Raw genomic sequence first — 24,676 nt, forward strand, 5'->3', positions numbered from 1 at the left:
ATTCAGAGATCTTCCACTTGACAGAGCTGCTCTGTGCTTTGGTCTCTGCGCTGTCCGGGAGAAGAGTGTGCAGTGTCACTGCTCCACTCATGCTGCTAGCAGCCTAGTGACACTGGGAAGGACATTCCTTGAGGCTACTTCTTTGGAAAAAAAAAACTTCTTGCAGGGAGGAATCCCTGCAATGCTGGTGCCCTGTGCTCAACTTTATCCTAATGGCTCTCAACAGTATCATGGAAGGGCACCGGGATGAATGAACTTAGTCAATGTAAGGAAGGAGGGAGCAAGGGTGAAGGGATGACATAAAATCTAGGACAACATACCCAGCTACGGGATATATGCCAGGTATGGGGCAGAGTCCTCTGAGGGGAAGGGAGAGAGTCTGAAAGCATGAACAGAGGAAGACAATTCCACCTTGACCTTATGGGGGCAGTCTGGGTGCAATCACAGCCACCACTCACAAGTTCCCCCTGGGACATTTAAGATCATTAAAACAAAACACCAGAAGTAAGCTGGACTGTGAAAGCACAGGCTGAAACCTAAGATACCAGAACCTGTTATTTCTTCAACACTCTTCTTTATTTTGCAGGGAATCTAGAGCTTCAGCAGGGGCTTAACAATCCCAAACACACACATCGGTGACACAGGAAATCCTTTTCCAAGACAGAGCAAATAATAACCAGTTTTGAAAAAGGATTTTCTGGAAAAAAGTAAGGGAAATACAAAACAGCACCCTGCTTTAAAAACATAAATGAGGTGCCACTCATTTGAAATGCATGGGCTACCACTGCTTAAAAGGAGCGAGAGATCAGAGTCCCATTCTAGCCCCACACTGTAAGAAGGCATCAAATAAAAATGGTACATGAGGTACCATACATTATCATCAAGCTAATCACCCAAGAAACAGCTTGCTTCCTGCTCAACACGTCCTTAAGGATCTGGCCTTGGAAATTCAATACAAGCAGAACTGTGCTTTGTAGGGATGTAATGCCGTTGGTGGCTTCTGAGAACTGCACCCACCGAGTCTGTGGAACTTGGCTGGACAATGCACTGTTCATTGTTTTGATATACTTATTTGAAACTGGGATTTCATCAATCCTCCTCTTTCAGGGAGCCTCAGTGCAACCCTTCTGCACGATGCTATGTCCCACAGCATTCATAAATGGGGCATTCAATAGTCAGGCTGTGACATGTAAGTGCAACAAGGCATCGGTGGCACTCAAGCTGCATCGTAATCAACTTAAGAGTGATAAAGCACTAAGCTCCGAAATACCACCTCTGCACAGTCTCATTTACAACCTACCACTGAGTTGGTGAATGTTAAAAAACATCCTGCAGGACTGTGAGGTGTTTTTCCAAATGGAATTGACGAGAATAGGCTCAGCTAATGATTCTTTGATGTAGCTTTTTATATGGCATCATTGATATAAGTTTTATGGATGCGGTTGCTATAACAACATAATGCACAGTGGTTAAATATAGCAGCTCCTATTTTCCACTTAGTTCACTCTGCCCTAAGCAGACAAGGACTATTATTTTCTGTTCTAGCCGGAATGAAATGGATTTGATAGCTCACTGAAGAAGTGGTACAGTCCTTCCTCCCCCTCACAAAGACTGTTCCTCTCCATCCTAAGCAAGCAAGCAAACAACAAAACCAACAGCCCCCCATTTGCTAGGCTACTGGGCAAGAGGGCTTGTTTAAAATCAAAATGCACAATGACTCATGCAAAACTAAATCACCTCGATATTACATGTGATCTCAGTGCAAACACTGTCATTTCAAAGTGCAGGAAAGAGAGGTTCTCAAATATTCTTGTCACATAGTATTTACCATGCTTATTTATGCCCTTAGCAGATAATACTGAGCATCTGCTCAGCTATGACCATTTCCTCAACTGTTTTGTTCTTTGAAGATGTTGAATATGTTTTTTGAAGATGTTGAAGATGTTCTTTGAAGATGTTGAAGAATAATTGGCACCTCCTGAAGCAAGGAGTTGCGGGATGGGTCACACAGCCTGTTCTACCCCTGCTCTTGCAGAAAGTAATCTCTTAGGTAGTGGGCAGAAGTCTATCACCCACAGATGCAGAGCATCCAAAAGAGCTGAGGATCACTGAACCAGCCCTCTGCTTCATCCTTTCCACTTAGAGCCACAGTGGAGGCAGAACCCTGCCAGACCTTGTTTAAACATGGTTAATAAATACATTTCACATGATACCTGGAGGGGAGAGTTCATTTGCCTTTTTCTTGCCATGTAACTCTGGGGCCCCAGGGGCAGCAACCGCTGCTCTGCAAAGCCCTGCTGGCAGGGAGGTACGTGAGAAGCCTCAGCACATGCTCCCAGCACTGCCTGTACAGCCAATATGCGAGAACTCATCAGGGCACTGAAAATCAGGAGTGATACAGTCACGCTCTACTTCCTCCATGACACAAACTGAAAAATAATGAGAGCAAGCAAGCCACTAAAAATAAACTTAACCTTTCAGTGGCCACAGCATCACTCCTGCCACATGCAGATGACTGGGCCACCACGCTTATTTCTGCTGATTCAGGACTGGAAGAGAGACAGGACACAAACCAGCCCTTAGTTAATGAGAGCTGCTTACACTCTGGTATCCCTATCAGCATGTATCTCATCAGCCCAGGACAATGTTCTGCTGTAAACTAAGGACTAATGCAAAGGTCTGAGCTCAGGCGGCTTCCAGATAATGAATACTTCCTAGTAACATACTCTGAGACGAGAAGATGGTTAACATCCCCACTGCACACCCAGGAAGCCTAAAGGACGAAGGTGGGAAAGTGATTTCTGCACAGCCACAAAGTGACATAACAGTGGAGCTGGGATCAAAATCGAGAGTTTTCCTTAACTTTCTCATACATAATTCAGCTGCTAGCTTGTTTTCCCTGTATCTCTTCAGGATGCAGGGGGACACCTAACCATCTGCCCTCCATTCCTATTTGCAGGCCGTACAGCAATTGTCTGAGCAAACACTGAGGTACAGGCAGCTGTAAGCTCTCTAGGCCCTCTGTGCCAATGGTGTGAGCATCGGTCATCAACCTCTGTTCCTCACTCACTCCTCAAACAACATTGTGCCGGGAAGCATCTCTCTGCTTAGCCCAAACAAACACACTGTTTGCTTTAACTCCCCTCCCTTTTCCTTCTGTTAGGCTACTTCAGAAGTTGCTGGGAAAAGCCACGATCCTCTCCAACACTGAATTCCAGCCATGAGATAGCATCAAAGACTTTCAGCATCTTCCCAGAGGAGCTCAGTAGGTCACAGTACGGGTTGTGTGGCACTGTGGCTTTCTCTAGCCAAGTGAGAAAGGCAAATCACTGTGATGTTGTTAGCAAGGACAGCCAGAGAGTTATTTAAATTGCACAGATGATTCAGAAAACAAATGGGTGCTAAAAATACAAGATATACTTGCAAAGAGTTCTTCTCATGCCTGGGAAAGGCAGGGGCAGCTCTGGAGGAGATCTCTCTAGGACACAATGAAGTCTGAATGAGCAGAGGTTTAAAACAAAATACAGTAGCTGTCTCATCAGCAAAATTTGAGTGATTTTAATACAAGGGATTTTTGTCTAGTAATCTTCCCACATCACAGCACTGAGACAGAGGTTCTCAGAATGTAAAAAATAAAAGTGGTGAAGGAACGAACTGACTTAGGAAGAGTGGTAAATAGGGACAGCTCCAGTGAAAGAGCATTGTCCCTGGGTCAGAGAGGTAAATTCAGGTACCTGGACAGGATGGCAACATCCTCTAGAACAATGGTGCAGAACTTTCCAAAATCCAGCTGCCACCAGTTCAGGCATCAACGGATTTGCACACTCTCCTCAAACCAGAATTGCAAAGTGATCTGCAGTGTATTTTAGTGGGATTAAGCACAGGAAGAGCAAAGAGGGCTCAGGAAAGGGAGACTGGCAAAGCACCAGCAGATGGAATAATAAAGGATGCTGTAGGTCATTTACAGAGATGTGAGAGTTTCTCCAAACAGTATCATGTCCCACAGCCTGCCACTCAGTTATATCAGTGAAGTTAATATTGCTTCTGGCTCTAGCTATTAGATTTCTGCCTTCACACAAACACCACATTCACTCTCTAACACTATAGTGAGGCATTCAATGAAGCATGCAGAACACTATACCTTAAAGCAGCATAAAGAGAAATGTGGTTAGCATGACCACTCACTCCTCCTGCATCAAAGGTTACCACCTGCAATAAAACCACAGAACAATAATCATTTTGAAAAAGGAGGAGACTGTGGAGTTACCAACTTTGACATCTAACACAATGCTGTCCCAGCCCACTGTATCTAAAGAGTTGTTTTTGTGTTGCACAATGAGGCCTTGTGTGTGAACTCATGCTACAGAAATACAACTAAACAAACAAGACACTCTGGAAGTAGATGACTACACGGTCTAACAGCTTGAATAACAGAAAGATGACAAATATCGTGTTCCCACTGGCAGGATGCACTTGTTCCTGACCCAAGAGGTCCAGCTCTATGAATCACTCTCTCCTGGATTTGAGAACATACTACAATGCCTGCGGATTGCAGGGTGAAACTATAGTTTGTTGTACTGTGAATCAGGACATATTGATTTAACGAGAGCAACACAATCATGTACTACCGTCCTGATTGTAACGAGGCTCCATCACAGGATAACATAGTGATAAAATAATCTGATAACAAGCTTTTTAAAGAATCAGCTGACTGCACTTTTTGTACAAGCAAGTCGTGCTTTTTGCTGAATGAGAAGACCATATTGTTTATTGCTTCTCTGCAGGGAGAAATGGGAACTTCATAATGCAGAAGTAATGTGTGAACACAGCACTACCAAGTCACCATCCAAAGCACAGAATACCCTTGGCTCCCTGCCCTCAGACCTACCAATAATGTGTCTGGGTGAAGCATCCACCCTAAGGGCTCACCCTGAACAGTACTGTGAAGTGGGAACTTAAAGGCTCCCGCTTCCAACCTAGAAGGCAAACTGCTAGCACAAAGTGTAGAGCAGACAGGGTATGTGTGCTGGTAGGCTTTCCAGATGGTGAAAATGACAGTCCTTGGACAGTCTAAAGTTAGGTTTTTGCTCTGGGAGAGGCAGGCAGCAGAGCTTTCCACAGCTCCCTTCTCTATGACCAGGGAAATGATAACCTCCCTACATTTCAGTCAATGTCTGCTTCCTTGCCAGCTTGTTCTCTCTTCAGGGAAGGAAATGCTCCTGCCTTGCTCACTCACCACAGCTCTCTTCTCAAAATCTATTTTATATGGAGGGCCTGAAGTACTGGGTTAAAGATCAAGGAAAGATCAAAAGCCGCCCTGCCCGTCCTGCAACTTGCTACTCCACCCTACCACAGGAGAGGCCCTCTCAAACACAGGGGATATTGTGTAAAGAGGGAGAGGAAACACAAAGACAGTGATAAGAAATACTTCAAAAACCACAAGCTCCAGACAAGCCTGCTTATAAACCCATCCACCCAGTACAAGTCCACAGTTAGACTTTCCACTTTGCCCAGTGGCTGTAATAATGCTGCCACCAAGCAGCAGGGTTATTCATTGATGGCAGGAAGTGGTGGGACCCGATTTGGTTTTGTTCAGGTACAAAGAAGCATTTTCTGGTCAACCCTTATTTTATAAGGAGAAAAATTATGTCTTTCACTGCTTTTGCTGTACATCAGCATTTCCCAAGAGGCGTTCTGCAGGGACTGCATGGTCTCTGGCATGGTGCTAAGCTCTCCCTAAGGATATCAGCTTTTTGAGTAGCTCATCTGGGAAAGATGTTGTTACATTCTATACAGCTCAGGGAACGAGCACAGCACCCTGTATTTTACAGATAAGAAAAAACGTGCTCTGAAGTCACTCCTACCTAGAGCGGCACTTTCTTAAGATGACAATGTACCTGACTCACTGCGGGCTGAATAAATTCCTAGGCAAGTGAGTAATAGCGTGAATCTGCTAAGGGCTGGAATTGCTCTAAACTTTTTTATTAAATGGGGACAGAGAAAGGGTTTGTCTCTCCTGCCTGATGATTTATTTTCATGTAATCTGTACAAACATTTTTAAGACTACTACCCTGCTGTCAAATGTGGTTGAAATTAGCCAATGGGCTCTGGCGTGTTGTGAAACATGCATGTGCACACACATATAAATACAATTGCATTATTCTTGTTTCCTTAGGAAACCAAGCTAAAACCCCAGGCAAGCCAAAACACACATTTTTCCCTTCTGTGGAGGGTACAAGAGAACAAACCAGAAGACCGAGATAGGAGACTCTAGTGAGCAGACTAAATAAGCTAATCGTTGTTTTGACAAAACTGGCTCAGGCCAACTGTGGGAGCACAAGGCTGGGTTAGGAAATATTAACATGGAAATTATCTGTTCAGAAACACCTTTGGAGGTTTTTCTTCTCCACATCTGTTTTGAAATAGGAGCTGCTGTTCTTAGTGCTGCTGGGCTTATGTAACATCTGAGCTAGCTGAAGAGAAGGCATGGAGTTAATTTTCAGTTGATGTTGTCTAATTTACTATTAGGGCCTTTGCACCTGAATTGCCTGTCTCTTCAAATACACGAATTTCTAAGTACAATTCCCAAGGCACCTGCAGACTGACCTGGCCACGGTGGCATCCACTTTATCTGCAAAGAGACCACCTTTGAAATATTGGCTCTTCTCCTTTAGAGATCCCTCCCAGCACACAGACTGGCTCTGACACAGTGATGATGTCCCCACTAGCCAGTGTGAAGCTTCTATGTCTGTTGTCTAAACAGCATCCCTGTGGTGCTCATGACTTAAAGCAGGCAGCAATCACATGTAAATATATTCCTCTGGCTTCAGGGATTAATTTTATGGATAACAAATCTGAATTTCTTTCTCACATGCTGGAGATATTTTCACACGGGAGCATTTGCTTCTTCCACATGGTGCAGCTAGCTGGTGTGCTTGCTTTTAACACATAACCTGAAGCAGGCTGATGATGAAATCAAGCAAACAATCAGGGCAGGATGAGAAAACCCGAACATCTTGAAACTCTCTGGGTTACAAACAGGCTTAGCCAGTTCTGGAAGCAAAAGGCTGGAATAGGAAATATACTTGATGTGGAAATTATTGCTCAATGAAATCTTTAGGGCAAGAGGGAGTTCCCTCCCCACACCTGTTCTGAAATGGGAGCCACTGCTGTTGGTGTTGCTGCATTTTCTTCTGGGTGACCTTGGTATTCAGGAAATGGAGGTTTCACTAGTGGAAGCCAGAGCAGCAGCCAAGACAAACAGGTCCAGAAATCCCTTCTGGAGCGGGGAGAGCACAGAGGAAATTACTCAATTACTAGCAGAAGAGAAAAATCCTGAGAGGTCTAGAGTCCACGCTCCCTCTACACACCATGTGCATCAGAGGAAAAAAGCACTCAAAGCTGTGGGTCTCCCTCACTCTGGCGTCATCCAGTGCTTCAAACAGAGCACACATCTGCTCAAGTTGACTGCTGGGGATAGAAAGGTCTCTTTCCTTTTTAAGAAGGGCCATCCCATAAAACGCCACCTGAGGAGACTGAAGCATAAGTGAGGAAGGGAGGAAAAGGAATGCCAAATCTGTCCCAGTTCCGTTGCCTCCTCTAGCAAACTCCACATGCTGCACTCCATATCTGGTGTTCTGCAAAAGCATTTAAAATCCTCTACAAACATCGCACATTCAAATGCTCCCAAATTTTAGGAGTGTAAAGACTGAGATCCAAAACACGAGAGCTAGACTCACCCTCTCAGACATAAACTCCAACTTGAATGCCATTTGTAGAAGGATCTAGCTTTCTACGCTGATTTGGACTTGACCCAAGACAATGGGACTCTTCCACAAACAGTTGTATGGATGAAGTTTCCATCACTCCATAGTGGAAAGCAGCTTGTAGGAATGTGGTATTGCTGAATTTTGGTCTTGGCATGGCATCTGCCCCAAACACAGTCTGAATGTCACCTCCTAATCCAAGCTCTGCTACCATAAACCCAAGATCCTGAAGAGTAGGATTTCATAATCTAGAGCCCGCCTGGGGCTCACTCAATACTATGTAACTTATTTTTTTACATGCCAAATACTTTCTAATCTGGATCGAGACAGACTAGCCTTGGCTGCCTCTCCCAGCAACACTGGCTTTTGCTTATAAATCCAGCAGGCAGGAAATAATTTCCAAAGTCTATAAATTAGTTTTGGCTTTGAGTATACCAACTGTTCATTTCTGTATCTGCACTACTTAATCTAGAGCTTGGATGAAACACGTCCCTCTCATGTAGCTCTCAAAAAGATTGAGTTACTCATGGACTTCCAGGGCAATTGAGGAAATGAGTAACTATGCCATGGAACAAAACTACACATAGCATGGTGTGACTCCTTGCCTTGCAATCTCTCCTTTCAGATATGTTGGAGTTGCAGCCGGCTTCTCCGCTGCCAGATGACACATATGTTGCGGAAGTAAAAGATACCATTGTCTATGCTATGACTAGAGGAGAACTGGGAAAGTTTTCCCACTAGGATAGCTAAACCAATGCATGTCTTCCAATCATGTAAACTCCATTGAGTTAGCTTCTTGTGTTTGAAACCCTGTTAGCTTACATTTTGACAAGGCTCTTTTAACGTGTTAAGCCAATTCTATCAATTTCAACATTACTGAAAAATAGACTCAGTTTACCTTTCAAGGCAAGGTCATTGTCTTAGGACAGCAGAGATGCTCCAAGAGTGGCTAACAGATAGCAAGCTCTGAAGTTTTAAAATGCACAATGTTCGACAAAGGTAATTAGGTGCTTGCCTTGCTGTTCTTGGCAAACTAGGCCTGCTCCTAAATGAATGGAATTATAGCAAATATCTGAGACCTGTGTGATTACTTGGGACACTTAATGTAAGTTTACAGAGCAGTTCATTACCACCATCCCCAAGAAGCTGCTTCAGTTGCCTTTGGTCCTGCTGATGTGTTCTGCCGCAGTAATGTGCCCTCCGTGGTGCCCAGGGAAGCACTGAGGGGAACGCAATGGGCCCTGCTGCCATGTTCCCTGTTACTACAGCTACACCCAACACCTGCAGCACAGCAGGGACAGCACTCCTGACTATGCATGTTTCTTGCTTCGAAACCCCTGCACTTTATATTTCAGCTCACGCTATGTTAGTGGCAGACTCCTGGCTCCCCCAGTGCAAACAGTTTCATTTCCTCTGAGGCAAAGACCTAACCCTTTCTAACCATCTAGAGGAGTTCTAGTGTTTTCAGAATTTCTACTGGGGTTCTGGTGCACTTGTCCTAGTGCCTGTGAGAGTCACCAACATGCAATACAAATCCTCTTATGTTAGGAGCTTTCAGATTACATTAAAACCCACCTATTCACGGGGCCAAGAGGTACAAAAGGAGTCCGGGAAAACTGCATTTGTCTCAGTGCACAGCAATGAATTTCATGGAAAATTAGCCTCAGAATCAATACAATTTGGATGCATGATGCTGATTTTTGTGCTTATGGGGCTTTCATGCTACAGGAGATGTGGTTTCTTGTTTTGTGAATTGCTGAAAGGCTTTAAGAGTTTTGTGATTTTGCTGTTAATCAGTGTGTGACAGTGACATGCCTGATCACAGCAAGGTTCAACAGAAAAGAACAGAACAACCTTTTCCATGCTTAGGCCCTTATTCCTGTTCTGTGGGAAAAAAACCCTCAAACTATACCAGTGCTAGAAAATCTCCCCAGTTTAATATTCTTCCATCCCGACCTATAACCCTGTAATCTAGCCCTCTAACACACACCTGCCAATGTACTTCAAATCTAAGCCTAAATGCAAGCCTAAATCCCAGGTGGGCTCTCTTCAACAATGAAACCTAGCAACAGGGACAAAACGGTTGCTTTAAAACGTAGAAAACATTTGAGGAGTTAGTAAAACAAAATTCCTCCACTGTTCATTTCTCACTGGGAAGCAAAGAAAGATCCCCAGAGAGAAAAGACCCATCCAAACTACATCATCATCCTTTTCCATACTTTTCAGTGGAGTAATTCTATTCCTTCTGAACTTCTAGCAGTTGTTTGGAGTGTTGGAAAGAGGATCAGAATGACCATGTCTTACTTGTCAAGACATAGGCGCTGGACAAATAGTCACAAAATGTCTTACACTACCAAATGCAAAATTGCTTTCAGGTATCATTTTAGACCTGAAATTCAGCTGGGCTTATTCAGCAGGTCTACTACAATTAATGAGCCCCAAAATCTACTACTAAGTAAAACTTACTAGTTCCAACAGAATTTGCAGGTTTTAACCAATCTGAAGGTTTTACTTTAGTGCAGGCTGGTGACACTACAACCCAAAAGAGCTTCATAAGATCTAGCCAGAGAAATGGATAAACATTATAAAGCAAATATTTCAAAATGAGTAAGTATACTCTCTCTTTCCCTCCCTGGCTATCTCACAGAGACTCCAGAAGCAAAATCCTAACTTTAAAGATTTCAAACAAAGCTTTCAGAGGGAAGGAAAAAGCCTAGAACACTAGCTCAAAAGTAATGTGGAAATTGCCTATGCTGTAGAAAGTTTCACATTACCAGGTTGATGTTATTGGCTTCTATATGCTTTAGCACAAAGGCAGCAAGGACCTGTGTGTCCCATTCAACAGCAGGATTATCCGGAAGATCCCTGAAAATGAGAAGGGCAATTAGTCACTTCACTGCTGTGAACTTTATAAAGACCATGCTAGAAAAGAGAGATCCTCTTATCAGAGAATGAAATCAAGACACATTTATTTACTGTATAAAACCACTGAACCTTACTTAAGAGTCTTACAAGCTGGTATATTGGAGGGTTGAAAGGGAAACAGCAGTTCCAACACCTCCTCATAGATTTGCCAAGGTCTCTCTTTCTTCTTACCATTAAGCTAGACTTTCTGACTGCTTTACTTTAAGCAACATCTATTTGGTTCAATGGTTCTTGTTCTCTATTCATCCAAATCAAATTTCTTTCTCTATTTAAAACCCCTTTTAAAACACATTTTCCTGAAAGACTTTCCAATCATAATCTACTGGTGAATTACATATGAAAAGTAACAAGCAAACTCCTGCCCTCATTTATACAGGAATAAGCCATTAACCTCAACCAGAGGACAGAAGAGCCATAATTATATTGCATGGATTTGATAGTAGTTCTTCATCTGTTTATTTTATGCTTTGCATACCAACCGGGTATGCAAAGCATACTGTGACTGAATAATCTGCCTGGGTATTTTAGATTGCAGGCTTCTAGGGGCAAGGACCATGAGCCAAATACAAAGTAACACCAGACAGCCAAGAGAATGATTCCATATTTACACAACTGAGAGCTGAATTTGACCCCCCCAGTCATTATGTTTGAAGGGTGCCAAGAAAACATTGCTTGCAGAGTTAAAAAGGTTATTAGTAACAATAGGATAACACACAGCTGCTAAAGACCAATAATGACATGTTAAACTGGTCTTTTTCTCAGACCTTTTCCCTCCTCTGATAGTCCGATAATTGCTGTGAGGTGGTTTAGCAGAAAAGTGACTACACAGCCTGCTCACACAGACACATGGGTTTGGATCTGAACTGATCCAGCTGTTTGCTGCAGAGAGCAGGGGCGCTCCCTCCCCTCCCAACACTCTTCAGGCCTTGCTGACTCCCCAGACAGCAAGGATGATAACATCTGCAAGAAAACAACAGGAAAACGTCTCCTTGGCACATTCCAAAGTAAAGCTCAGCCTGGGTCTTCATGAGAGGTCTTCTGGCCACAAATTTTCCCACCACTGTTAACAGTAGTAGTAGTAGTAGAAGGAAGAGCCTAAAGTACAAACCAACCATTAGCGTTTTACCCACTGTGTTACGTACTCCTGTTCAGCACAGGCCAAAATAATGTGCTATTAGAAACCCCAGCAACAAGGGAATGCGTTTCTACATTAGTGGACACATTCTCTATGGTCCCTGTAGCGGTATTACCAACAACAGAAATTTCTGTTGTTGTTTGCAATTCCCTCCTGTGTAGACAGCATCTTTGCCTGATGTATACAAGACATATGAATTTCATCATAGCAAAGATTCTTTGGTACATCTGGTGGCTGTCTCGACTTAACAAACCTGCATCTCATCTGCTCAAGACAAAAACTTTCACATCTTGTGTTTGAAGAGGAAGAGGCCCTGGTGACCCCGAAGGTATTGAAAGTCCCACCACACCACAGCAACCTTTAAATGAAGCACATTTTAAAAATATGCTTCAACTAAAACATCCCAAGCAACGTGCACACTGAGCAGAGTCTAAGTGCAAGTCTAACAGTGCTTCAGTTGCTCAAATGGTACCTTTGAGGTTATGTCAAGGCTTAATCTGATAATGAATAAAGTAGTAAATTAGTCTAAAAGGGATTCTTCACTGGCCACTTACAATGCTGGTACCATTCCCCTTTTCGGACAGGAGTTAAATGGAGCTGTGGAGGAAGTGAAGAGTCCTATTAAAACAGATGGGGTGCTCCAACAGTGAGAGGTCAGAAAAAAAAGTAGGGCTTGGAATTTATGATGTCCAGGAGGCTTTGGTGTCATAGCCACTGCACTCAGCTTTATTGGGCTGTCTCCAAAAAGGCTGCCGGTAGTGGAGCAGGTTTTAACTAGTTTAGACAGATAAAGATCACCCTCTTTCAATGGAAATGAACAGCTGGAGGCAACGGTTTAGAATCCCTGGAAACAAAACAATCTGAAGGCATGAGCAAATTAACTCCATGAACACTGAACTGATTAGGCAGGAATATTCTGCAAACAAAAACCTGCTTCTATCCACTTACTGCTGCTCAGGGAGAGACCACTCACTCCCAGTAAGAAAAAGGAATTATTTTTCTTGCATAAAATTAGTCAGGCACCAAAGACAGAGAAGCTGATCCTGCCAAACAAGACATACATGTACATAAGCACATTCATAATGCATTAATAGCCACGATGGCCCACTGAAGTATTCTTAGCTCATTCTGCAAACATGAAAAGTGACACACAGGCACACAGGTTAAATGACATGCCCAAAGTCACTCCACTCAGAGAAGTCAGTAGCAGAACTGAAATCACCTTTTATTTTTTTTTTTTGGTAAGAGTTTGTATAATACTTTGTAAAGTTGAAAAATTAAGCATTACCATGATAGTAGGGATCCCACAGAAAGCATGAGACCAGTAACTTTCTGCCTTTGCTCTGGATATCAGTAATTGGGTCCAGGTAAAGATGAAGAGGTGACTAAGAAAACCAAGTTCATATACACTGCAGAGCAATGCATACAAGATGCATTCTTACAGGAGGTCTCTTCATGCCCTAGGAACTTTGTAGGGACGTACAAACTTTGAAAACTGCTGTAGTTCACAAAATCATCTATTCAGTACAAAGTATTTTTCCTAATATCATGAATCAGTCCTCACCAAACCTGAAAAGTCCACTGACTTGCTGCACTATTGAAATCAGTTGCTTGCATTGTGTTTTTACCTTCAGGACTTAGAAACATTCAGCATTTAACTGGTTAACTCCACACTGCCTTTCTGCTAAGGCTGATAATGCCTCTGAGCTCAAGGTCAAAGGGCTGAGATAAAGGACTATAAAGGAGTGAAAATTAGCACATTCCCTGGAGCAGACTGGAGCTTGTTCCAGCAGACCCGGTTCCCCGCCCACCCTCTCTGTCCTCTGCCCCAGAGAGATCCTTGTTGCTGCTGTCAGTCACTGGGACAGATCAAGATATAAATCCTGCACTGGAGGCCTCCTGGGTCACACTGCTGGAGGGTGCTGGTGGGAAGGGTAGAGGGGTTTGGTCACTTGGCCTCATTTCTACCGAACTATTACAGTCTGGAAGTGATGTTTATGGGCATTCCGCATGACTGATACTGAATGCAGGTGGCTGCTTGGATGCAGCCCTTGTTGACCAGGGAAAAATAGGGGGATGCATAGAAGCAGAAGAAAAAAAAAATTCAATGGAATAAGGCTCCAGAAATGTTGTTTTCCCACCTATTTTCAGTGAAAGCACACTGTGCGCTGTACAGGGAATTTACAGCTGTGCCAAGGGATCTATAGACTAAAGAGGGAGAGAAATGGAGGATTATGATGCTGCAGATGCTGCAGTATAGAGTACTGTCTGTCTCTGCTCACTGATTTCAGCAGGACCAGTCATGGGAAACGCTGTGTTCTGAAAACAAATCCCTGTGTCTTTCTATTTATCCATCCACTCTTGCTAGTTAGAACCAGACAAGACCCCTGGTTTTCTTCTTCTCACCTGCTTGCTCTCCTCCATGCCAAGCTGAGCAGACACAGCAGTTCCCCTTCCCAAGGTCTGCATAGGAAGAATACAGTGGATGCTCTGGATATCCTGGGCCAGGCACCAGAGAGCTACAAGGGGGCTACAGCAAATCACATCAGCATGTTAAACAAAAATTCAACCTTGAGCAGATCTTGCCCAGCAGTCTTACAGCTGGCTGAATGAAAGAAATGTTAAAAATCACTGCCTGATGCCAGCTCCTCTCCAGGCCTCCTCCTCTTGCCTGCTGTGGGCTGTGGAGCGTAGCTCCTCTTATGCCTCAGCCCTGGCCATTAAAAAACACTGTGCATGTTGCCAGTAATGTTATCCCTGCCAGTATCCTGGACAATTTTGTAGGGTTATCTTTCTAGGAACGTTTGGGCTCAAGATGGCTAGATTCCTGTCATTTGGAAGGTCTCTTTTGGCCAAGATAGAGATTTAAAAACCTTCACAGATATATATTGCCAAGTTACACCCTTCCTACATGATATACTGCTCAAACTCTGTCCAATTTTCCACTGCTCATCTTCCACAGATCTTTTAGCAACAGCTAGTGCATTTATATGTACAATCTGCTTTCGAATCCTGCCATGGAATTTATTCTGCTCATGAACTAAGCTCTCATGACTGCTCTAAAATTAAGTTAACCTAAACAGTCTATACAATGGCCACGTGGCTTAGCAAACAGCAAATGCGACACTGGCAGTTAGAATAACCTTGAGATCTGTCCCTCCTGAAATCTGTTGAATCAGGCAATCCTCAGGCCCCTGACAGTCACCCTGATGGGGACTGGCAAGCACCCTTTCTACCTTGACAGGAAGCCTTTCTAGGTGGCAATAGGGTTGCTTCTCGAAGATGCTAAGGTCTCCATTAATACACTCTGAGACACCAGAGTAAAACTTTCAAGGTACTCACATGATTTTCCATTCCACTGCACACCAAAAGGGTCAAGATGAAAGAATTTTCCCATTCCTTACTGCCTCTTTATCCTGGAGCATGACCTTAATCAATCCAAGGCTAGGGACCAGGAAACATTTTTGCATAATATCTCCTCCTTACCCTTATCCCTCCTCTCCCCAGTGAATGATTTTACATTAATTCAGCACAAAGGTCGGTAGATTGATGGTGGATTACATAGGAAACAGGTGAACTGTTGTGCGCTAGGTTCCCAGCTGAGTACAATGACCACAATGTGTTTATTGGAACAAAGGATGCCCTTTGTATAAAGTTAACTGTATGAAATGAACATCTGGGCAATTGAAACTGGATCAAAAAGCAAAAGATCCCACAGAACAAAATTATGTAAGTGCGCAATTAGTGAAAAAGCCATGTGATGACCAGAGGCAATCAGTGACCTTTATATCACAGCATCAAAGTAATTGAAAAAACTGTGTAAACAGAAATTATTTCATGCTCTCTAAAGTAGAGCACAGACTTTTTATTTTTGAGATTATGCTAAGATAAGTTAAGACAGGCTAGCCCTAGATCTTGAAGCAGAGCCTCTAAATCCTTGCATTAATGATTATTTATAAATATCTCTTCCTATAATGGCCAATTACAGACAGAAGGGAAATATTGCTGTTAGGCTGCATGTACATCTCTGATTCAATTGAAAAGAGCCCACTTAGACAAACGATCAGCATCTTGCAACATCATGTTATACAGAGAACAGATGCTGTGTGCTCATTGGAATATAACAATCTACAATTTAGGAAAGAAATGGACTAAACCAGGATGCTAACTGTCAAATGAAAAGCCACCTACAACAGCGAAGCTCAAGCTGAAATTTTTACACCGGCAGCTTCCTCCCTCTCCTCATAGTAAAGAAACCCAAATTATTCTGAGATTTGTATTTTAAGATTGGAAATAAGAATCTTATGTTTTGGCGTAGATAGAGGGTAAAGGAAGCAGGGAAAATGTCAATGACTGGAATATTAAAACTAAAATACACTTCAAATATTTCACAGAAGAAAGCAGAATGGACATAATCCTTTTCTCTCATCCTTAACTTTTGTAACGTGTAAGTTTGGACCTACTTTATAGAAATGTCAAAGGTAAACTAAATAAGTTTAGATGCCAGGTAAGTGCTGACATCACTAATGTGACCATACCAGGCAGACATTATGCATAAAGGGAAAGAGCAAAAAGACGGAGAGCACTCCGTGCAGCTCGCTCAAAAGTCCAGGCAAGCTGTGCATGCTTCTCCACTGAGCTATGTAAAAACACAGTGCTCTTCTGACAGATAATATTCCAAGTACCTCCATAACTCCCCAAAGGTAAATGGTAATTAGATCTCTAGGGAACAAACTTTTTGATTTGGGCATGATCATGTGTTTCTGTTTGAGAAATAAGCATCCTTTGGGTTTATATTCAAAGGAATTATTACAGAACACAGGACTGTTGTTTGCAAAGACCTATCCAAATGTCCCTGTACTCATTTATTTTTTTTAATGAATTATTGATGATTTCTCAGCAGAGTTTAATGTCTATTCACAGAGATGACACAATTGCTTATCATAATTTGAAATCTGGTATTCATTTGACGTCTGTGCCTCAGTGCCTTGTTGATAAATTACAGCACAAAGCTCTGTAGGAACAAGTTCATATTCAATGTCTTTAAACAAAAACAATTGATAGTGCCTTTTGAGAACAGAAATGCATAGAAACTGCAGTGGCTAAAGCTAGTTTTAGAAAGTTACTTTTAAAAACTAGTTTGGAGATGGCATCAGGCCCTGCCATGTAAGACAGGAAACAAAATTCAGCTCAACTAATCCTGGATTGATCACTGATTTAGTCACAGCTTTCCTATCTTCGGCTCTTCACGCCTGCGAAATGGAAATAATTATATGTTCACACCTATGTAAAGAAGCTTGAGATCCTTCTAAGAAAAGCATTATGCCTGTTCTCTCATTTCTAGATCAAAATCTAAAACAAATGTCTTGGCAATCCTGGGTACTGGGAACCCCCCCAAACCTGTCCTTTACTCCCTGCATTGTCTTCCCATGGAGTATTGAATCAAGTTCAACATCTTAGTCCTGACTTGAAAGCCTAGCCCAAAACATACAAAAGACTTCATAAACCTCCAAAATTATGAAGATGGTGAACAGCTATGCCCATATGGTGCAGAGGATCTCCGTAACAAGGATAACATCTTTTGGAGCCATTCGGACTTCCTTAGGGGCTGGTGCCAAACAGTGAATGGACTCCCAAATCAAATGTCATCACAAACCGCTTTGCTTTCAGCTGCAAATACCAGGAATACTCCTTGGAACATATCCTTTCCAGCAGAAACACAGCAATATTTAAAGTTTGCAATTCCCCAGACTCTCCAGTGCATAAAGGAAAGCTGAGACATCTGGGCCAAATGTTATCCTAACAATGTAGGCCCTGTTTGCCAAACCACGTGACAGGGGTTTGCGTGTGTCACCTGTTGGGCACCTTGCTTTGGTCATGTAGCGGCAAGGTGTCACCATGCAATGCTGCAGCTAAGAACACGACTTCTGGTAGGGCCACACTGGTGGAGAACAGTATTTCCGGCATATGTCTACAACTCCTTGTCCAATCCTTGGTCTCACACAGCAAATCACATCCATGGCTGACATGCACTTAGTATGTAGCACTGACCCAACTCTTTGCTGCACACTTATGACCTTTTAAGGCCAGGTTGGATGGAGCTCTGAGCAACCTGGTCTAGCGGTGGGTGTCCCTGCCCATGGCAGGGGGGTTGGAACTAGATGGGCTTTAAGGTCCCTTCCAACCCAAACCATTCTACAGTTCTATGACCTGTAAGAAGAGAAACTTGACCTGGGAGTCTCACGCGCAAATGTCACACTCTGTGTGTGACACTCATGTTATTACTGTACTGCTGGAACATGCTCAGGAACCAGTGTGAAGAACACATCAGAACCTGTGTACTCATCATCACTGATTGATCAATGACAGACAGCAATAAGCACCAAATACCTTGCTGTCATGCACAGCTTTGAATTCAGCTCCCATAGGAAGGAGGAACCTCTAGTTTCTTCACTCCAACCTACACCGAGAAGCCCTAACTTCCATTTCAGCAAAAGTCTGCAATGGGTTGTTTGCAAGAACCATACAGTGCCGTGGAGTGTATCTGGATCCCTGATAAGACTGGTAGTAACAAAGCAATTAAGTTCAAGTCCCTAAAAAGAATTCTTTAAAAAATACAGCAGTTCCCCCCCTTACCTTTCACCCTCAAGTTAGGTGCTGTGTTTTATGCTACTTTCTATTCCCGATTTTCATTCACGTTTGAGTCGCATTCATTTTGCACATACACTACATGCCAAGCCAAGTCCAGTTACAGCCCTTTGTCCTGACAGCCATTATGTGACCAGAATATACTATGTGCCTGCCGCCTGAGTGGGGCCCACAGATCCCACATCAGTGACACACTTTCAGCCAGCCACCATTTAGCCTGTTTCCAGCGCAACCAGCAGTTTCCAGCACTACAGACTGCCAGAAGTGACTTGCCAAGTGCTGGGCAAGAAGCCTTCCTTTCATTTTAAAGAAGCTGGACTTCTGTGTGATCTGTTGGGGGCCATTAACAGAGTTCACTGAAAACATCAGACAGAGGCCAGATTTAGTAGTCTCATGAGATTTGGGGCTGCCATGCTGAATTATGAGTCAGCAGTTCCTCTTCTGGCCCACTGAAATGTGGTTTGGGCAGCAGATAATAGTGCAGTGTGAAATTAAGTCAATTCCACTCACATCTTAGAGAGGTATGCACAAAAGCAGACCATTAAAGTCCCTCCTAGTTCAGGAAAACAAGAATTCACCACCCTTTTTCTGAGTATCTGCTGGCAAAGTGCATTTCTGGTATTTGTCCCAAATGACTGACAAATAACAGACCCATTAGCAACATCTGGCAGTCTCATCTGCAGACCTCTAATAAGAGAAACATCTTCAAACACGCAACTGTCTGGGATCTTAGAGCACATTTGATGGGCAAAGGTACATATGTAGCAGCACTTCAGTTCAACACCTTCCCAAGGCCAAGATGATGTTTGACGGAAATGCTCAGTGGAAAGCTTGAACAGTGCATATGGACTATAGCAGTTGGTGGCCTTTGGGAATTTTGCTCCACATTCCCAGAACAATCTGCTCTTGTCTATGTCAGCTCCCAGAGGGACTTGAAACCAAAAAAGGTGGACTCGCCTCTAACAACACCTAGGTCCTTGGGCTCAGTTACTTACCACTTTGGGATGTCTTGGCCACTCTGATATTTTTGACAATAGGGGAAGAACACAGACCACATCCTCCAAAAGCACCATCTGTACTATAAGGAATGAGCATCATTAGGCCTATACGAAATGATCGGGCAGTTCCCAGAATAGCTCATAGCAGTGCTCACAGCAGTGCTCACTTCTTCATTATTTACTATTATTATTGGCTTTGCCATAGTGCCTAGGAATTCATCTGGGGCCTGACAGTCTAAGTTGTCCTAAGCGAGAACAAAAAGCCCAGCAATCCCACAATCAAATTTATGTTTTAAAACTGAAATATAAATCACCAGCAAAAGCAGGACTCTAAGGAGCTGACCACAGGACTTCACTCCTCCCTTATTCATTTCTTTTGTTTTGTAAAATGCTTTGAAAAAAAAAGAACGGCCAAGCAGGGCAGAGCTTGGGACCGGCTACATTAACCCATGCACCAAGAAGCCATGTCCAACTAACACTGGTTCAAGCAGCACAGACTTCCAGCTTCAAACTGCTGGGCAGGAGGTCTCATTCTCCTGGCAGAAGAGCAGGAAGCAGAAAGGCGGAAGGGGAATGCAGTGTGTTCTTCCTAGCTAGGTTTTTACTACAGTACTGGCGCATAAAGTTCCCAACATGTATTGTAACATGCCCAGGACTCCACAGTGGAAAGGGTACAAACCCAGGAGGAAGGAACAGAAAGTCTCTCACAGTAGCCAGCAAAATCCTTCAGAGGTGAATGACTGAAATACCACAACCTGTAGATGTCAAACCTAGTGCCACTTCATCACAACCTTAATATTAAATCTGTTTGCTTTTGGAATGATAAATACACCACACTGTATAGGCAAAAACTGCAGTTCTGATTTTGGCCAAGGTAAGTCATACAGAACTTTGCCACTGACTTAATGGCATGGGCCAGACCCTCAAAAAGAAGGACAGCCAAAAGCATAATAGCTTCTACCAAAGAGACAGACCTTGGTCTATTCCACATAATAAATAAACTGCTGTCAGAAACCTCAGGAGGAAGCTTGTAGCCAAATCAATCCCTCAGCCATTTTAATTAATCATCTAGGAAGAGAAAGCACAGAATAGTCACTTCATGGACATTTACTTCTCATGCCAAAACTTATGTAAATGCAGATGCAACTTCAGCAGAAATCTCAATAGGATGATGGCCTGATTCCAAATGCAGCTTCCCATGTCACAACATTCCAGCTTCCCTGTACCAATTCCATCCAAAACAAGGTTTCCTGACTCCTCAGCCTCCCGCAACCAACCATCTCCTGCAATCCATTTGATCTATGCAATGATATGGCAGCATTACTTCTTGAAGTCATGGTGTACCCTATAACACTGAGGTTCCGATGCCCTGAGCTCTCTAGCTAGGTGCAAGTTTTATTACTACCATCAAATCACCTCCTTTTATAAGACAGCTTGTATCAAGAAGTTAAACACCTATCTTAACTGTGAGCTTCATCCCACACATTTTACTGACATGCAAAGTTTCTACTCATGCAAGCAACCCTCTTGCAGGCACTGTCTTGCCAGCCCCATTCATGTGAATGCCCCAATTACATGATGACATGAACAAGCTCTAGGCCAGGCCCCGCTCGGTCTCTGTGGTCAGTGAAAACGCACATGGGCTTCTGCAGCAGCACACCCAGGAACTATGCTTGGAACTCCATTTGCAACAGCTAAGCAGGACTTGGCAACAATGAACAAAACGAGTACAAATGCAACGACCTTTATCATTTAGCCTTCCTCTCCTCCACGCTCTGATTTAATGCGAGCGTTATGCAATGGCTTTGCTATAGCAACAGCTGGGGTGATCGGCAGTAACCCCGCCGCTGCCTGCTCGGCTGGCGCTGCCACAGGGCCGTGATGCAGCCGCTGAACTTTGGCCCACTAGCGAGCCTCCCACTCGCCCGGCAGCGCTGCCGGCCTGTTTACACTACTCACATGACGGGCGAGAGGGAGGCTCCTGGCAGCCGCCAGCATCCAGCCGGATTTCTAGGACCAGGCCAAGATTGCCACAGGCTGGAAACAATTAACTCTTGCGAGCAGGGGCTTCGCTCCAGCAGCCACCCGCAATGGCCCAGGAGAAGGGCCGTGCTGCGCAGTGCGAGCGGTACTTCTCCCTCCCGACACCACTGCAGGAAACCAAGTGGGATTAAGACATTCAGCGGGGAGGGGTGGGGGTGGTGTGTGTGTAAGGAAATCAATAAGCTTTAAAGAAGGGAACAGTATCTTTTTTTCTTAATGAGTGGCAGATGAGTGAAGATAATGAACTGGAGCTGGGAACATAATACTCCCATCAAGCGCTGCGTGCTACGAATTGCACGTACCTGGGTTGCATGGGGGTGCACAAAAGTACTCCAGTTGCACAGAACTGTACTGGGCACAGCGTCCCAGCCCTGTGCTCTGGAGCACCTTACAAGTACCAGGGGCACAGGGAATACCTTGGAGACAGGAAAGCTGTGCTTTGCAGATCCCTTCCTAAAATGGTTATTTAATCTTACAGCACAATCCCATAAGAAAAAGCTGCAGATTACCAACCTGCAGCCATGCCATCACTGTATGAGCAGGACTACTACTACTTGAGCACTTTTACAGCATTTATTTCCACACATTAACAGATGTTCATTAACTAACCCTCCTGTGAGGCTGGCATGGGGAAGTAAGCAAGTAATAACCTCCACATTTTCTAATGAGAGAATTAAGAGCTCAGGTAACTCCCTAGAGAGCCCGAGGCAACAGAGCTGAGGCAGGGGCAGAGCCTGGGATAGAGCGTGTGAGCTCCCGACTTGCAGCACAGCCACAGCCCAGCGCTGCGTCACCCACACTCACGCCAGGAATACATTTTATTCCCTAGGGCAAATACAATCCGTTTTTCAACAGGCCTCTTATAGGTGCTCTGCAGAGCCTTGTGTATTCCTGGGTACTTGGACTGAGCAGAAAACACATTAACAGTTAGTTGCAAATTATCCACCATTACACCAACACCATAGGAGCTGCTTAGAAGTACCCCCCAATACCTGCCAATGGCCAAAATGTTGACCTCTGCATCACTTAATTGTGCTCTGGGCTGCATTGGTATGACACAGCACTGGATGACTGTTTCTATCAATATTTTTGGCCGCTTTTCCTTATGTACTTGGTACGTAGGAGTAGTCTACATAAACTCATGTCTTGCCCTAAAATATTGCATTCTCCAGTAAAATCTTGTTATTCCCAGTAAGAGGTTGTGTGGATTTCTTTTCTTTCCTATGACGACAAGTTCATTGTAACAAGAATGGACCCTGAAGACATAGCATGGAAAAGCAGGTGTGCCTCGATATCAGAACTCACTTTGACAGCTTCATCCACAGTTATACCTACATCCAAATAGAAATGTTTCATAAAAATCACTGAAAGGAAATTTGTTAGGTCTGACTAAAAATCTAAGCACTGAAAAATTTTGAATGAAATCAGTGACTCAGTCTCATTTTTGCAGAAACAGGATCATTGCAAAAAAATGTTCTCTGCCCCTTACTGGTAAGACCGATGGAATTCTCTGATATTTGTGTATGAGCTCTCCATGTAGTACTCGCATTCAAGCCTTAATCTATTAGCAGAAATTCTGCAAACCCCGTACCTCTTTCCCACAGATCAAATCTCTGTCTGCCAATGTTTTATCTTGCAATATTATACAATGTCTTTTCCAAGGCAAATGATAAACCAGCCTTGGCAGCCCATCACGTGGCTACTTACAAGAATAAGAGAAATGCTGAGTATTTGGCTTATGAAACAAGTACAGGAAGAAAATATTTATAACAATGCTACTGTTCAAATAAAAGAAACCATAATTTATTACAGATGTGACCCTTCCTTCCAAAATGAAGGGTTTAAATCCTGCTGATGCTATGTAATGACATGAAGTAGAATGAACTTAATGAAGAATACATCCAACCTAAATTGTGACTTGCCCCCTTTCATCCCCTCCCATTTTGTACCCCAAAATAAGCACAAATTTTGTTTCTTTCAAGCATTGCTTGCCAGACTTTTCTGTCCTCAGAAGATTTAAAAACTGATTTACAGGTAAACATTCATCCTTCATCTGAAAACAGACTGGACACTTACACACTTAATGAAATTCAGTTAAATATTAACTATTAAAGAAGAGAAAATGGCAAATAACTCAGACAAGATTTGTTAAGCTTACAGTCACAAAACCTAGAAAGAATGCAGAATGTATGGAGGGAAGGCTATGTAATGAATTATTTCAATGCAAATAGTAATTGCAGAGAAATAGACTGCAAAACTGAAATGAGAACATATTGTAATGACTGTATAAGGAGTATGCAGGCACAACAAAAGAGTTAATACGTGACTTGTTAAAAGAGGGGGCATGACTTGGCATGGAACTGTAATCAAACTGTTTGCATTTAATGCTTCAGTTGGTACAGAGGGATGAGACAACAAAGTATTCAACCCAAATCCCATTTCAGTTTCTAAAAAAGTATTTCAGTTTTCTGCACTGCAGTAAAAATATTTTTTTCCTTTTAAACAAAACTGATTGAAGAAGCTACAGAAGGCAAAAGATGCTCAACAATGTCCAGCAAAGCGTTCATTTCCCTTGTTCCTGAACTCTCCTGCAATAAAACTGAGATTATGGATCATAAAACACCATCCACATTTGCAAAATCTAGTGTACATTAGGAAAGAAGGTGACTATGTGATGAATGAAAACATACACTACCTATTTGCTTCATCAAGTCCCGTTTTCTCCTTTTTAAAAAGTTGGTGTTGCATCATCAAAACAGCTACATTTCCTACAGAACAAATTATCTAAAGTGCTCAAAATTGGCTTCAGTATCTCCACCAAGACCAACAGAAAAACTCCATGAGCAAACTAGTAAGTCCCATCCCACTATTTTCACATATTATTTTGAGTATCTTTTACACCATTTTACTCATGACAATGAAAATACCTATATATTTTTTAAACAATTTGTCAGCATTACTTACCTCCTAACACAGTATCTTGTTCTATTCATAGTTGTTGTATGTTGGGAATTCTGGATTGCTGGCACTCTTTGTTGGTGGGTTGGGTTCTCTTAAACAAAATTCCTATTTGGTGGTGGGGTTACGTTAAACATACTCCCAACCTAGCAACTGTCCCTTTAAGGAATTTATTCTTTTTAATAGTTTGCTCTAATCTGAAG

At 43.1% G+C, this 24,676-nt stretch overlaps 1 protein-coding gene across 4 annotated transcripts in view; it reads right to left on the reverse strand.

The window, feature by feature from the left end:
- Positions 1 to 24,676, reverse strand: part of PIGL (phosphatidylinositol glycan anchor biosynthesis class L) — a 63,136-nt gene that overhangs the window by 10,997 nt on the left and 27,463 nt on the right. For 2 of the 4 annotated variants that reach the window (XM_054847854.1, XM_054847853.1), the window contains exons 4-6: positions 10,541 to 10,631; positions 4,142 to 4,209; positions 3,425 to 3,478 (exon numbers count right to left, since the gene is read on the reverse strand). The exons of 1 other annotated variant lie outside the window; for it this stretch is intronic. In XM_054847854.1, the coding sequence (XP_054703829.1) occupies positions 3,425 to 3,478; positions 4,142 to 4,209; positions 10,541 to 10,631 (213 nt within the window). The remainder of the gene's footprint in view (positions 1 to 3,424; positions 3,479 to 4,141; positions 4,210 to 10,540; positions 10,632 to 24,676) is intronic. One more of the 4 variants, XM_054847855.1, reaches the window with a different exon arrangement.

Source organism: Grus americana, chromosome 19, assembly GCF_028858705.1.
Source record: "Grus americana isolate bGruAme1 chromosome 19, bGruAme1.mat, whole genome shotgun sequence".
In the NCBI taxonomy this organism is placed as follows: Eukaryota; Metazoa; Chordata; class Aves; order Gruiformes; family Gruidae; genus Grus; species Grus americana.